Source organism: Mercenaria mercenaria, chromosome 11 (assembly GCF_021730395.1).
Source record: "Mercenaria mercenaria strain notata chromosome 11, MADL_Memer_1, whole genome shotgun sequence".
NCBI classification, from domain to species: domain Eukaryota; kingdom Metazoa; phylum Mollusca; class Bivalvia; order Venerida; family Veneridae; genus Mercenaria; species Mercenaria mercenaria.
This window is the reverse complement of record NC_069371.1, coordinates 60,928,657-60,945,201: the sequence shown is the minus strand read 5'-3', so window position 1 is coordinate 60,945,201 and position 16,545 is coordinate 60,928,657. Positions and strand designations below refer to the sequence as shown.

Genomic DNA, 16,545 nt, shown 5'->3' with positions numbered 1-16,545 from the left:
ACGGTCCCTGGAGATTCGAAAACTCATGTTTATTGTAATAACGCCTGCGCTGTATATTCAGTTAACTTGTTGCATTTATCGGTAATGATACATTGATGGTACACTTTTTATATTTTCATTCATTTCAAATCATCATTAAATATAATAGTTTAACTTGTCTGTCATTAAAAAAATCAAAGAGATGCAAATTACATCGCCCCCGCGATCCTTGTTTCAGTAACATATTTTAGCTAATGCACGCAAATCAAAAACACGCCTCAATTTATTAAACCATGAAAGAAATTGTTAGATTCTGGTCGAGGTGATATTTACTCTTTCACACAGAGGTTACATTTCCTTTATGATCAAGAACTCCAAACCCAGAAACCTGATGACATCGCCGTCCACCAGAGAAGAATAAAAGTTAATTCCTGTTTTTGTACGAGCTAATTCTGTTGATCATTTTAGAAAAGTTCATCTTCCTACCCGTAAGTCTTTACAACCTCTTCTTACCTATCATACTAACATTTCTATTCTCAACGACCAGGTTTACACTTTTATTCTTACCTATCATTTTTATATTCTGGTCGATAAACTTTTCATTTTCATTCTTATTAATCAATTTTACATTTTCATTCTGATCGATTAACTTTACATTTTCATTCTGATCGATTTTTTTTAATTTCCATTCTTATTGATCAACTTTACATTTCATTCTGATCGATTAACTTTACATTTTTATCCTTATTGATCAACTTCCCATTTTCATTCTGATCGATTTTCTTTAAATTTTAATTCTTATCGATCAACTTTACAATTTAATTCTTATTGATCAACTTTACATTTTCATTCTGATCGATTTTCTTTAAATTTTCATTGATATTGATCAGCTTTACATTTTCATTCTGATCGACTAACTTTTAAATTTTCATTCTTATTGATCAACTTTGTCAGGATACTGGTTATATGACCCAGGGAAGTGCCTGCGCCTTTAGTATCTTGAACAATGGTTTGGGTCCAATCGCTAAGGTGACTATGTCTTAGACTGGCTGACAAACGATGTAGAATGTCCTTTGTTAAAACGCAGAGCTGGTGAGACCAAATATCTCATATATAGAATTTTTCCTCTGGCTACGTTTCCTAAATGATTCGTGTACCAATGATTCGTAAATGAGTTCTTATTATGAGCTAGACAATTTCAGGGATCAGGCAAATCAGTAAATGTTTCAAACTAACAATCTCCAATTAAAAATGATTAGCTCAAACTCCTATAGGCTGGAGACTCTATACTTGACTGGTCTTTTTGTTGAAGTTCCCGTCAGACAATGTCTTTGAATCAACAACATACGAGTCCTATCGCATAGATGCTCGGCCTCTGTCCTCTCAAACTCTATATGACTGCCCTGTCTCCTGGATGCTCAGCACCTATATGCTATCATATGTAGCATTCAACTGCCATATAGGAATATCCCAGATGCCTTGGCTGTACTTCGCCAGTAATGCTGAACCGTCTATAAGCTGGAACTCCCTTACTATCTCAGTAGATTACCAAACTCTGGGTCTCTGTCTCGCTTCCCGATGCTCAGCCTATATATGCTATCGTATATAGCATTCAACTACCCTTAAGGTAAAACTTCTATGCGCTGGCCCTATAGCTCGAAACCTGGTTGAAATTCTGCAACTCTTCTTTAGTCTACGAACTTTTTTAAATAATTTATCCGCCCTGACAGGGTAACTGCAATAGTCTCCATATCAAGGTACTGGGATAAATTATTAGTTGAATCCTCGATGTGTCTTCTTCAACCGCCGGATACCGAATGAGCTCTCTGTCATCCATCTACCTGTTTATACCCCAGCAGACGTGCTATTTTTAGAACTCGTTTCTGATTGGTCCAAATTTAAACATAGCGTTTTACAACGAGTACTTGCTCTATCAAATATCTGTTTCCCTTTAACTTTTGTTAAGCTATCCATATAATGAACCCAAATCAGCTACAAATGACCCAAATTCTATTATTAACCGCAATTCAACAATAATTATAGCAATGATAGCATGGAAAGGGAGTCAAGCACTATCTGTGCTTAATGTGTTACGTTATCAATATATCAAACATAAAAATTATTCTGACAAACTTAACATTTTCATTCTGATCTATTAACTTTACATTTTCATTCTTATTGATCAACCTTATATTTTCATTCTGATCTATTAAAGGTCCATTACTAAAACCCGAACGAGTATTATATGAAAACCAGAGTTTGTAGCTGAGACTTCCTATTTACTGAAAATATGGCCCACTGCGTCGGTTCTGACCAAATAGTCATGAATATGTTCAAGAATAACTAACAAATAAACAAAAAATGTTGCCTATGTCAATCCGAAAGTATGCTTTCCGACTGCTTACGAACCCGTCGAGCATCTTCGGACTTTTCGGAAGAATCCGAAATAGATGCAAAATATATCATATGCCCAAGCGATAACGTGATTTTTACAAACTTAGCACATGGAATTCAACATTTTTGTAACTCACAAAAACTTCATGAAAATCATTCTAAATTTTATACAGTTTTACGTGTTTAAGTATGACTTTTGTTGAGTAATTTCAATGTTATCTGAATAAATTAACTTAATCAGTTTAAAACTATTAACTACTTTCATATATCGGAATCTATTCACCGGTGATACCAGTGATACTGCCCAAAATATGCTCGAACAAATTATCTGCTCATACATTCATCAATACGAATTTCGTTTGATACGAACATATTTCTTATGTCCGGATGAGTTCGTATAAAGCGAGTTTGACTGTATTTTCATTCGGATCGATCAACTTTATTTTTTTATTTTTATTGATCATGTCTTTATTCTGAAGGATCGGTCATTGTGATTGGTCAACTTTACATTTTCATTCTGATTCATCAAATCTACACTTTCATTCTTATCGATCATCTTTACAATGTTATTCTTATCGATAATCTTTACATTTTTTATTCTTATCGATCATGTTTATATTCTGATCGTTCGTCTTGACATTTTCGTTCTGATCGATCAACTTTACATTTTCATTCTGATCGATTAACTTTCTGTTTTCACTGCAATTGATCAGCCTTACAATTCCACCCTCATCAGTCGATCAAGTCTGCATTGTTCGTTATACATTTCTCATATGAAAGATCAAATTTACATTTTTATTCTTATCGACCAAGTTTGCGTTTTCATTCTGATCGGTTAAATTTATGAGTTCATTCTTATCGATCACGTTTGCAAGTTTAATCTAATCGGTCGAGTTTACATTTTCATTCTAATCTGTCAAATTTACAGTTTCATTTTATCGATCAGCTAGATTAAGGTTAGTCCGCAGCAAGCAAATAGATGCCTGAAAGTTTTCGCAACGTCCAACCAAATATTGAATGTTCAGTTTTCATACGAATAGTGTATATAATAAATTTATTTTTAGAATTGGTATGAAATATTTTCGAAATGGTTTTCATTACGCTATGTCGAAAGTAAGTCGTACTAAATAATAAACGGTAAAACTAAATATTTTTTTTACTGTATCCAAATGCGAACAAAAAAGGGATAAGGAAGATAATGTTAGTGTCAAGCATTCCTTAAAGTACTAGACTGAGCCGCGCCATGAGAAAACCATTATTGTGCATCTGCGCAGTCTGGTCAGGATCCATGCTGTTCGCTTTCAAAGACTATTGCAATTAGAGAAACCGAAAACCCACTATGTTGGTTTTCTCATGGCACGGCTCATTTATAATAACTACTCTACTTTAACCGGTGCTTTGCATGTTTGGATTCTTAGTCGTACTGGAACTTTTCGTATTTTTGTTTTATTTCAGCAATGCTCTTGTTGCAAAGATGCGTCGATAAGATCAAGAACCGTTACTCTCTCTATGTGCACCTTGGGCCCAGAGGAAGTTCACGGCTACTCTATATCTCGGACCATAGTGGAGCCGACTGCGTGCTCGTGCCAGCAATGTCGGAACTGAGAGCAGCCAACTGTGGAACAGAATTTATTCCACTCTCATATTACATACATTCCAGAACAATACTTTTTGATAATTTAGGCATGTGTAGTATAGGATCGGCTTCTTCTAAACTGATGGTGGACGAAATCTACAATAAATGCCTGTAAATTGATCGAACCTTTAATCATATGTGCATTTGTAGTTGACCACAAGGAATTTATTCCAGACTATTTGCCTTTAACATTGTGGGACAACAATTTCAATCAAACTGGCACATCTGGTAGATCGAAAACAGTAACAGTGTTTTATGTTTAAAATGAAAAGGAAAGGGACTGGTTGCCAACAGACAATAGTCGTACTGATTATACATGAAAACATTTTATACAACATATCGGCCCGTCTGGGTTTTATGCTCCCCGAAGAAGGAAGAATGTAATTGTGGCTTTAATCTTTTATCCGCCAAACATTTCTTGCCTTCTTCCGTCAGTCAAAACATTTATCCGTATGGTAAAAGAAGTAAAGACTTTTCTATAAAACTTTAAATAGATATACATGTAAATGAGAAAAAATGCCGACGATGATACAGACCTTCAGTTATCAAATTACATGTCTTTTTTGTACTTAATGGTTCCTTTGTCTGGAACATAACTTCAAAGTGTTCAAGCGATCTCAATGAAACTCGATATTAAGATAGATATCGATAAATGTAAGTGCAAAGTGCAGGAACCATAACTCTTAGCTTAAAAATAATTCAAGATATATTCCTTTTCGCATTTAATATTTCCTTGTCTGAAGCAGAACACCAAAAGTAATGAAGATATCTCAATGAAACTTAGAAAATTCTTCGCTGTAAAGTAGATTTACAAAATGATAAAACAGCAGAGTTCAAGAACCATAATTCTTCCTCAAGTTATACCAGAATTATCTGCTTTTCACATTTGATTATCAAACATAAGGATTTCCTTGGGTAACTATGCACTGCAGAGATTTCACTGAAACTCGCAATCAATATAAACAGCTATAATAGGAAGTGTAGACCAGTATAACCACATCGCTGTCACATGTTCTTGTAGAATTAAATCTCCAATTTTCAGTAGATTTCCACGTGTATTAGCACGATACTATACTTTGGAGTGGCAACGGGGCCGGTTAAGGGCGCAAGCATGCAGAAAAATTTCAAAGCAATAACATAAATGGAGCTACTATTTCTAGGCCTCTTAAACACTTATAGTATAGAAAAGAGAAATTTTCGTACAGGCACATAATATACATATGACCATCTGACAAAGCCCTGTCTGTGAACATCCGTTGGCTTCACTTATAGCAACGATAGATGCTTTTGTCGCACTATGCTATCTTTCTTTAAAAAAGAAAATATGTTAAAGATGCCAGAACAACGTAACATCATTCATTTTACGAACTTTGACAGAAATAAGAAATAAAAACTACTTCAAACAACTGCTTGTTTTGTTTTTCTTTCATCATTTGAATGAATACATTTTATCAAGCTAAAATTCAACAAAGCTAATAGCATGGATCCTGACCAGACTGCGCGGATGCGTGGTGCATTTTTGTGCCAAGTTACATCAAAGTCCCTCCATGCATAAAGAAGAGATGCTCCGGACAAAGTCATTCTTTTATCTGACCTTTGACCTCTAAGTGTGACCTTGACCTTAGACCTAGGGACCTGGTTCTTGCGCATGACACTCTGTCTCATAGTGGTGAACATTTGTGCCAAGTAATATTCAAAATCCCTTTAAGGATTGTTGAGTTACAGACTGAACAGGAAAACAGCCCTTTTGGTCTTTGACTTCCAAGTATGACCCTGACTTTTCAGCTAAGGACCCGGGTTTTGCGCACGACACGTTGTCTCATCCAGGAGAATATTTGAACTAACTGATATTCAAATCCTGTTTTGCATTACAAAGTTAGAGACCGGACAGGAAAACAATCCTATTGACATTTGATGTCCAAGTTTGACATTGACCTTTAAGCTAAAGTTAAAGTCGTCTCATCATGAGGAACATTTATGTCAAGTTATATTGTAAACCCTTGGTGAATGACAGAGTTCTGGACCGGACACGAAACAGACCCTGTTCATGCCATGTTAACATTTGACTGTCAAGTGTGACCTTGAATTTTGAGCTAGGGGTCTGAAAGTTGTGCATGACACATCGTTTTATTATAAGGTACATTTGTGACAAGTAATATTAAATCCCTTCATGAATGGCAAAGTTATGGACCGTACAGGATAAAGCCCCGTTGACCTTTGCCCTCCAATTGTGACTTTTGAGCCAGGGGTCCTAGTTTTGCATGATATGTCGTATCATCATGGGGAACATTTTTGCCAAGTAATATTAAAATCCCTTGATGAATGGCAGAGTTATGGACCGGACACGAAACTGACCCTGTTCATGCCATGTTAACATTTGACTGCCAAGTGTGATATTTGATCTTTGAGCTAGGGGTCTGATAGTAGTGCATGACACATCATCTAATTATGAGGTACATTTGTGCCAAGTACGATTAAAATCCCTTCATGGACGGCAGAGTTATGGACCGGAAAGGGAAAAGGCACTTTTGACCTTCGACCTCCAATTGTGTCCCTGACCTTTGCGCACGACACGTTGTGTCATCATGGAGAACATTTGTGCCAAGTAGTTATTAAAATCTCTAATGAATGACAGAGTTATGGACACAAATTGCGGACGGACTGCCGGACGGACGGACGGACGGACGGAACGACGGAAAAGCGCATTTCTATAGTCCCCGAAACTGGTTTTCTACCAGTAGGGTACTAATAACTAGTGAAATATATCATTAATATACAACTGATAGTAACATTTGCTCTGTAAATATTAATTTGTTAATCCTAATTGATACCGTCTTCTTAAACACTGAACCGATTCGGCAATAAAGCTCCTTAAATGGTAGATCAAAAGCTCAATACACTGATTAGCTTTCAATGCCAGATAATGACAAAAACATAGGTCATAGTAACTCTAACCACAAAGGTTTGAAATATCGTGTGAGGTCCTCATTTGTGAGACCTATACGAATGAGTTTTGTGAAAGCTATCAGAAATTACTCATTACCATATATTGTTCATATGCAACGTGTAGTAACCGATCTGGCAATAAAGCCCCTCATATGGTAGATCAAAAGCTTAATACTAAGATATGTTTTCAATTCTATATCAGGACCAATACTTAGGTCAAAGTATCCCGAATTACTGAGGCTTGGAATATCGTGTGAGGTCCTCATTTGCGTTGAGTCCTTCACAGAAGTGTTTTGTGAAATCTTAAAGAAGACACCCAGTACAATATAATTTTCATACGCAACATAGGGTAACATTTGCTCTTTAAATATTAAATTTTACTCCAAATTTATATGGTAACCTTCCCTTAACCAATGAACTAAATCGGTTGTGAAGCCCCTCAAATCGTAGATCACAATCTTAATTTTGAAAATGTATCTTCAATGATAGAGAGGGACAAACAAATACGTCACAATAGCCCGATATTACTAAGGCTTGTAATATCGTGTGCGGTTCCTACCTGCGTTGAGTCGTATACGGAAGAGTTTTGTGAAAGCTGGAAATAAAACTAATGAAATACATCTTTCATATGCAACCTATTGTTTATATTTATAGATGTTTTGAAACAATCAACAACTGTAGGTTTTTGTATATGCAAATTTTAATCCAAGTGTTTTGTTATAACATATTGTATATATAGTGCAATTACAACTGACAAATATCAGTTAATTATGTTATACTGCAGTAGAGAAAATTTGGTGCCTTCCAGCAGGGGACTTTGCATAGCAATACTTGATTCACTTGTTGTTGTTTTTTTCAGCTTCCACAAAACTCATCCGTAAAGTTTACTCCAAATTGATACCGTTACCTTGCACTGTATACAGGGTTCCTGCCTGCATTGAGTCGTATACGGATGAATTTTGTGAAAGCTGAAAAATATTAATTAGTGAAATAATATTATATCTTTCATATGCAACCTATAGTAATATTTGCTCTGTAAATAATAATTTATTACTCCAAATTGATAACCTCATCCCCTCCAAAAACACTGAACCGATTCGGCAGTAAAATCCCTCAAATGATAGATCAAGGGCTTAATACACAGATATGCTTTCAATGCCAGATAAGGACAAAACTTAAGGTCATAATAGCCCGAATTACTAAGGCTTTTAATATCAGGAAAGGTCCTATTTTGCGTTGAGTCCTATACGGGTGAGTTTTGTGGAAGCTGAGAGAAATCACCCAATACCATATATTTTTCATATGCAACGTGTAGTAAAATTTGCTCTGCAAATATTCAATTTTACTCCAAATTGATAACGTCACCCTTCCTGCCTTAACAAATGAATTGAATCGGCAGTGAAGGCCTTGAAATTGTAGATCACAATTTAAATTTTCAAAGATTATTTTCAATGATAAAGAGGGAAAAACTCATAACGTGTAATAACAATGTTTTTGGGGGGTTGGGGCTTTGGGGCTTTGGTGCTTGGGGCTTTGGTGCATTGGGGGAGAAGCATTTTAATCCGACATAATCCTAACCCGGCTTAATCCCCTGAAATTGGGGGGCCGGGGGGGGCCGCATTAAATCGGCTTAATCACCTTCAATGCGGGTTTTTGTGAGTGGGGTCCAAAATTTTCAAGATTATTAGAAAATTAGAATATGTTTAATTGGGTAAAATTGTCTAAACTAAAAACCCTAAGGTGCGCGGCCCTGTGGCTATTTTAAAAAAATGATACATCCCCTTATGCAAAAAATGATGAAAAGAAACTTACCTCGCAGGCCGTCTGCGATTTCTTTTGGTTTTTCCCTGTCTAAGAATTTAAAAACTCTGTTAGCGATAAGGGAGGAAATATAAAAATTTAAAATTCACTAAATTTTATTTTTAAACAACTTCAAATCTTTGGGTTTCACAAAAAAGAAAACGTTTGACTTTCCTGTAATTTTTTTATTTCTTTTCCCAATACTTTAAGATTTTAGACCTCGCCCAAAAATTTATCTCAGGAAAACAAAGGAATAACCCCGAATTTGGGCCCAAAATTTAAAAATTCGAAGCACAAAAAACGATAATATATGCACATTTGACAGGAAATAAAAAACCCCAAATTTTTAATATCTTATTTTTTTTAAACAGAAATAGCTTGTTGCTAAAATTGTTTTGATTATTTTAACAAAATCTTTTGATATGGATACCAAATATTCAGTCCGTACAATAATAAGGAAACATCCAGATAGAAAAACGTAAAAGTTTTGTTTTCCTATTCAGTTTTAAAAAATAAAGGGGTTTTTTGTTTTATTTGCATTATTTCAAGATTTTAACCCCCCTTCAACGCGCATTCTTGAAAATCGGGATTAAAGAAAAAACGTACCGAATTGTACCAAAAAAACTTCTCTTTGGTAGAGAAACAATAAGGGTGGATTTTATTATGGGAACCTTCCTCATTGTAACTTTAATCGTAAAGAAACCCCAACATATATGGGGAAAAGTGCAATATGGGGTTAAATGTTTTATGTCAAATTTGGTTTTTAATCTTAAACTGTCGGGGAAACCCGTATTGTGTCTGGTCCCCGAAGTCTTTTTGACAAGTTGGTTTTTATTTACACGTTTATCTATTTATTTTCCTTTTTTTTTTAAGGGGGACTGAAAAAAAACTTACCCCCCGGGGGCCCCGCTGCTTTCTTTTCTTTTTGGTTTTCGTCTAAGAATTATAAAATCAACACAAAATTAAAAAGTTTTACTGCATAATTGTCAAAAAAATAGAGTAAAAATGAAATAATTAACAAACAATCTAAAAACATTAAAAGACCAAAAAACATTTTAATATTCGTTTTTAAAGGGTAATTACGTACGTTTTTTTCAGTTTTTAGAAAAGCTTACCTAAAACAAAAATCCCAGCGGTTTTAAATACAAAATTTATTTCCGGTCCCCTTATAAATTTACAAAATCTTAATTTTTTTTAACCATTTTTATGTTAAGTCCCTAATATCCAAAAACCTTTCAATAGTGGGAAAACCCAATAGAGAGTAAAAACAATTAATGTTTTTTTATATTAAATTTTCTTATACACGATTTTTGTTCTTTGCTTTTTTCTGATACTTAATCCACTTCAAGCGCACTCGTTGAAAAATTGGGGATTTAAGAAAAAAAGTCCCAAAGGAGAAACAAAAACTAATCTCTGTTGTAAAAAAACAAAAAGTGGCATTGATATCCCTTGTTGTAAGTAATCGTAAAGAAAAAAACACAGATATATATAAAGGGAGAAAAGTGTAAAAGAAAGAAAAAAAACATTAAAAAGTTGTTACTGGAACAAAATTATGATTGTATTATAATAAAAAAAAACAAAAATTTTTTTAATAATAAAGCGTTGAGGGTCCCAAAATTTAAATTGAAAAGGGTTACGCTAAAAAACTAAAGGAAAAAGTACGAAGAAATTTTGGGGTTACTTTAAATTAAGTTTTTTAAAAAGTAAAACAAAAAAAAACGTTGGTGGTTGTAATCAAGCTTTGAAAGCAACTGTTTTTTTTTCAAACTGCATAGCTTAAAAAACTGGGACTTTCATTTGCTTTTTTCAAAAAATAATCAATTTAAGTTTTATAAGTGAACATTTAGAATAAATTTTTGTCTTCTAAAATCTGACAAAATGGACACAAACGCTGGTCTACAGGTGATCTTATTTTTCCCGTCTAAGTTGTGGTGCCACCCCCATTAAATTTAAAAAATTTTTTGAACGATTTTTTAAGGGAAAAAAAGCTAGTGCAAATTTCTCTACACCATACTTTTCTTTAAGGTACTTGTTTTTAGTTATTACCCCCCTCGCGGGGGGCCCGAAACAGAAATGATTTTCAACAAGCATTCATTTTTAAATTGGTCTACAAACACTTTTCAACTGATTAAACAAGTAACCTTTGACATAGGCCGTCAATATAAAAATACATATCGGCCCAATTTTTTTTAAATTTGTTTTCACACTAAAGCCCAAATTTTTAAAAAGTGAAACCCCGGTTTTTTTTGGGTGATCGGGGAGTAGTTTTATCGATTATTTAATATTTTTTCCCAAAAGTAATTACAACGATTTGAAAATTATTTAAATTTTTGTACGTTTAATTATTTTCAACAGTTTTTTTTATTTTTTGAAAAGGGGGTCATAAGTATAAAAAAATATAAAAGCCCAAGGGTGTCTCCTATAAAACAAGGAATAAAACTTTTGAGTCAAAAGAAAGACTTGTCAAATATAGGCTAAAAAAAAGGATAGAAAAATACTCCGTTTTTTAAAGTACTTTATTATTTCATTTCGGGAACAATTTCCCTTTTATTTAAGGGAAGATCATTTATTTTAGAAAATCGGGGTTCAACGCGTATAAAACGGAATAAAAAACAAAAAATAGTCAAAAAAAAGGGATGGAAAATTTTTCACTAAGGGAAGGAAATTTGTAAAAAGTAAATTTTGTGTCGGTTTTTTTTAAAATTCCCTAGGGGGTTCTTGAAAAAAAAAAACAACAAACAAAAAAAAGACATTGGGTTGAAGAAAGGGATAGTAAAAAATTGGTTAAAAAGGTAGGGAAAATATCCGCTGTTGTCTTTTCAATTCAATATTTTAGGTAAAAAAATACGATGAAAGCGTGGTTGCGTAGTACACTAAAGGTAAAAATTTTAGCGTTAAAAAAATAAAAAAGCGCTAAAGAAATAAACCCAATTAAAAAGGTAAATACGTTGGTGACCAATCAATAAAGCTTTATCGTACTCTATCAATTTAGTATTAAAAAACTATTATCTTTAAAAAAAAAATGGGGAACGTATATTATAATGGCGAAGAAAATGTTTTGTTCGACCAGCAAGGGGGTGTATATCGAATTTCTTTACAATAAGTAGCTAGGTCGGTAGATACGCTAGAATCTGTCGCTTTTCTCCCCCTTTGTTCGGTGTAGAAAAAGGTGGCTGTAAAAAAGGGATCATATTTTGTTTGAATAATAAACCGAGCGTGAAAGCCAAAGACGCTTATTGTAAAAAAATTTTACTAGAGAGAGTAAGAAAGTGTTTATTATTATGGCGATACATGACGGTTTGCACAAAAAGTTTTGTTTGACTGGGGGACGGAAATGAAAGGTTTTGGGCAGTATGCACGGTTTGCATGTTCATGTTCAAGTAAAAATGTAAAGACTATCGAATTCTGAAAAACAATCCCGCTGGAGGGGAAATTTTTTGAGGGCACCCAGAAGAATTCTAAGCGCACGCATGTAAAAATAAACAAAACACGTAATTAACTACCTGTTGCAATTTTCTTTCCTATGGCGAAAATGACGGGGGAACTTCATTTTTAAAAGTAGAAAAATGATCAACCCTTTTACGAATTTTTAAAAACAAAGATTGTCATTTTAGAACCATGTAATTGTATTTGGGAAAATGAAAAGCGTTGTTTCCCTGGGAGGGGAAAATGAAAGGTTTTTTGGATTTTGCCGAGCATTATAGAATGTTCATGTTACAAGTGAAATTTTAAGCTACGGAATCTCCATAAAAAAAACAATAAAAATCCGCCTGGGGAGAAGCTTTTTGAGGGTAGAAAAAAGGTTTAAGCAGAAGCTGTTAAAATAGACGAATTTACGAAAAATAAACTATACGGACATTTTTTTTCCCTGACAAAATGCGGAGAAACTAATTTTTAAAAGTAGAAAGAGTGACCCACAGGGGGAAAAAGAGATCAAAAGTAGAACCTTTTCCTAAAATTCGGGGGCGACTCCCCCAAAAATTTTTTTTTTACCAATATGGTTTTTACCTTCATTTCAAAGTATACATTTACAGTTTCCATATAAACGCTTTATTTGAACTGAAGATACAATGTGTCTTTCTATAAATTAGAAAACAAAATTTAAATTTTATAGCCCAGATTTTTAAGGTTACATTGCATGTGTATTTAAAATGTTTGAAAAAAAAAATAAAAAATAGTGTCGATCAAAAATATCGATGATCTTATAGAACCTGTTCTTTTAAATGTAGCGATATTTTTTTGGGTCGTTAAATTTTAAAAATATTTAACTTTTTTTCTTTCATGCAAATTTTATAAGAAAAGTAAATATTTTGAAAAGGATCGTAAACAGCTTTCTGTATTTTTTAAATGAACCGTTTTTCCCCTTAAATGGCCTTCATGGTTGACAAAATGGCAAGCAAATTCTATATTGATACATATCGAAAAAGTTTGAAGGGTTTTTAGTCAAAAAAGCTTTGAAATTACTTTTTTAGTTTATTAGTGGGAAAAAAGATCTTTCAAAAATATACCTTTGTTTTATAAAACCCATAAATTGATTTTTTTTGACAGAACGTGAATTTTGGGTTTGACTATTGGTGCACAAAAAAAATAATCGTACCCTTTATCTTTTTTTTCTTCAACTCGTTTTACAAATTGATTTCTTTTCAATAGCTCTCTAAAGTTTAAATGAAGAATTGCATAAACGAATCTACATTTTTTTCGAAGCGAAAAGTTTTTGTTTATTACCCTTCTCAAAGCGGGAAAAAACCAATTTATTGAAGTTCTTGGCCCCCACTCGTATCACATCTTGCTAAAGCGTTTTCCTCATTCTCGGAAATATAAGTCACCATCCTTTTCCCCTGTTTGCCTCAATATTAAAAATTTTTTTATGAAAACGAATCAATCGTAAAAAGGTTTTAAAAAAGAATAAAAGTGCTCTTTTTTTTAAAGCCATGTTTTTGTTTCCGGGGAAAAAATTTTTGTGGCGTTTTTTTTGCCAAGAGCCATTTTAGGGGCTCATGTCCCCCCACGTAATATTGGTTGATGGTTTTCAACCAGTAAAAAAATTTTTTTTTCCACATAGATAAAATGTAACACATCCATCTTTTTAAAATTTTTTAAAAACTGCCTCTTCGGCCTTTTTCTAAAATTGGTGTTTTTGATGAACAAAAATCAGCAAAAAGCTTTTCTGTTTAAATAAAATTAAGAACTTCCTTTCAAAAAAACCCTAAAAATAACCGGTGTGGTAGTGAAGGGCTCAATGCTTTACATTCACAGTGCGTTTCAAATAATCGTTTATAAATTATTAAAAAAAATTGTCAAGCATGGGAAGGGTGTTTTGTTGTTAAGGGGGCCAAGTGGACATTTTTTCCAAATTTCTAAGAAAATTTGGTAAAAATTCAAATTATAACTTTTTAATTTAGTTTTTTTGTTAGCTTTTTTTTTATCAAAAGGGGTTAAATCTGGTCTTTCCGTCTGAGGATTCGTGCAATGACTCGTGGCCCTTGAAAACACGACCCGTGACGTAACATTTTTAAAAAAAATAATGAGTTTTGAAAAAATCATTTTTTTTCATAGTTAATTTTAACATGTCAGAGTAAATGTTTTTTACTTTTCCCGTTTCGCAAATTAAAACCCCCGTATGGCATAGCTTTCCCCGCTCGAGTGAAAATAAGTGAAGACAAACAATAAACTTTTCACTGGTGTCCCTGTTTTTCGGGCGTTTTTTTCGGGAAAATCGTACTTGCTAGCTGGTCCCCCATTTATGACAAGTTGTACAGCTTGATTTAGTTGTCTCGTTTTTCTGAAACAAAAACGATGTATAAAAACAAGAGCTGTTGAGAAACATTGACGCTAAAAGAAATTAAACGCCTTAAATAAGCCAACCTTTTATTTTCTATCCCCCTGTCTTTAACATTTTTATTTGGATATTAGTATTGCAACGCGAAAACCTCTACCACTTTCGTTTTCGCTTGAAAAAGATTAAAATTTTTGGGGGGGCCCCGGGGGTATTTTCAAAAATCGGAGGCGTTTTGCAAAAAAGAAAATAAAAATTAGCGGGCAACAAAATAGCCATTTCTTTTAAAAAAAAAAAATTCTTTTTTGGGGTATAATTTGTTCATTAATATATTGTCTTTCCAAAAACGTTTTTTAGGGTTTTACAAAAATGATTAGCGTTTAAAAAAATTACCGGGGGCATCAAAAAATTTCCATTACCCTTTAAAAAAAATTCTGAGAGTTACAAAAAAGCTGTTAAACAAAAAATCGATCGCATTGACCCAAAAATTACCCGAATGCAAAAAAAAAACTCGATTTTTTTTTCATATTTAATTTTAAAGGGATTTAAAAATTTTTTTGACTATTCGCGCAAAAATAATTAGTCTTTACAAAAATTTTAACTCTATACAAAAAAAAAGATTTGCGTTTTTCAAAAACTTTCCGAAGCCCAACAAAAAAATGCCTTACCTTTTCAAAACCTTCCCGAGAGTCAAAAGTGATGGGTTAATTAAAAAAAACGTCGCATTGCAAAAACTTTCCGGCAACAAAAACTGATTTTTTTACACTTATAATTTAGGGGTTTAAAATTTTTGTGATATTCGCGCAAAACATCATTTTGTTTTTAAAAAAACTTTCTAACTCTATACAAAAGTTGATTAGCGTTTACAAAACCCTTTCCCGAAAGAAAAAAATTGCCATTACCTTTAACAAAATTCCCGAGAGTTTACAAAAAAAATGACTCGATTAATTTTCAAAAATCGATCGACATTTACAAACCTTACCGAAGGCAAAAAAACTCTTTTTTTACACTAAATTTAACGGGGTTTAAATTTGTGACTTTTGGCAAAAAAAATCATTGTCTTTCCAAAATTTTTAACTCTATACAAAAAAGGGGTTTGCGTTTCAAAAAATTACCCCAAGCATCAAAAATTTTCTTCCTTTAACAAAAAATTCCTGAGAGTTTACAAAAACGACTCGATTAAAACAAAAAACGATTGACTTTACAAAAAAATTACCCGAATGCAACAAAAAACTGTTTTTTTCCTATATAATTTAACGGGATTTAAATTTTTGAGCTGTTCGCGCAAAAATAGCATTTGTCTTACAAAACTTTCTAAACTTATACGAAAAATTGTTTGCGTTTACAAAAAAATTTCCCCCAATGCAAAAGATATCCATTCCCTTTTAACAAAAACTTCCCGGAGTTTACAAAAAAAGACTCGATTAATCAAAAAAACGTCGCATTTACAAAAACTTCCCGAAGCAACAAAAACTCGATTTTTTACACTATAATTTAAGGGGTTAAATTTTTTTGAGGCTGTTCGCGCAAAAAAATTTTTAGTGTTACAAAAATTACTTAGGTTATACAAAAGTTGTTAGCATTTCCCCAAAAATTTCCGAAAGCAACTAAATATGCATTCCTTTTAAAAAAACTTCCTGGAGTTTTCCAAAGCTGACCGATTATCAAAAACGGCTTGACAAAAACTTCCCCCAAGCAAAAAAAAATCGTTTTTTACACTATTAATTTTGGGGATTTAAAATTTTTGGGTTTTTCGCGCAAAAACATCTTTGTCCATACAAAATCTTTCTTAGGTTATACAAAGTGATTGCGTTTTCAAAAAAATTTCCCCAAGCCAAAAATAGCCCTAAACTTTTAACGAAAACTTCTGAGGTTTCAAAAAAAAAAGACTGATTAATAAAAATCGTCGACAAAGACAAAAACTTACCCTTTTTTAAAAAACAAAAAAAATCGTTTTTTAACATATGCTTAAGGGATTAACATTTGTTTTGACTATTTGGAAAAAAATTTTTAG

At 33.1% G+C, this 16,545-nt stretch overlaps 1 protein-coding gene across 1 annotated transcript in view; it reads left to right on the top strand.

Moving 5' to 3' along the window:
* LOC123532627 (uncharacterized) overlaps window positions 1–5,416 on the top strand; it is a 33,673-nt gene extending 28,257 nt beyond the window's left edge. Inside the window, exon 3 of the mRNA XM_045314101.2 lies at window positions 3,829–5,416. Within this exon, the coding sequence (XP_045170036.1) occupies window positions 3,829–3,978 (150 nt within the window). The 3' untranslated portion in view covers window positions 3,979–5,416. The remainder of the gene's footprint in view (window positions 1–3,828) is intronic.
* The last annotated feature ends 11,129 nt before the right edge of the window (window positions 5,417–16,545 follow it).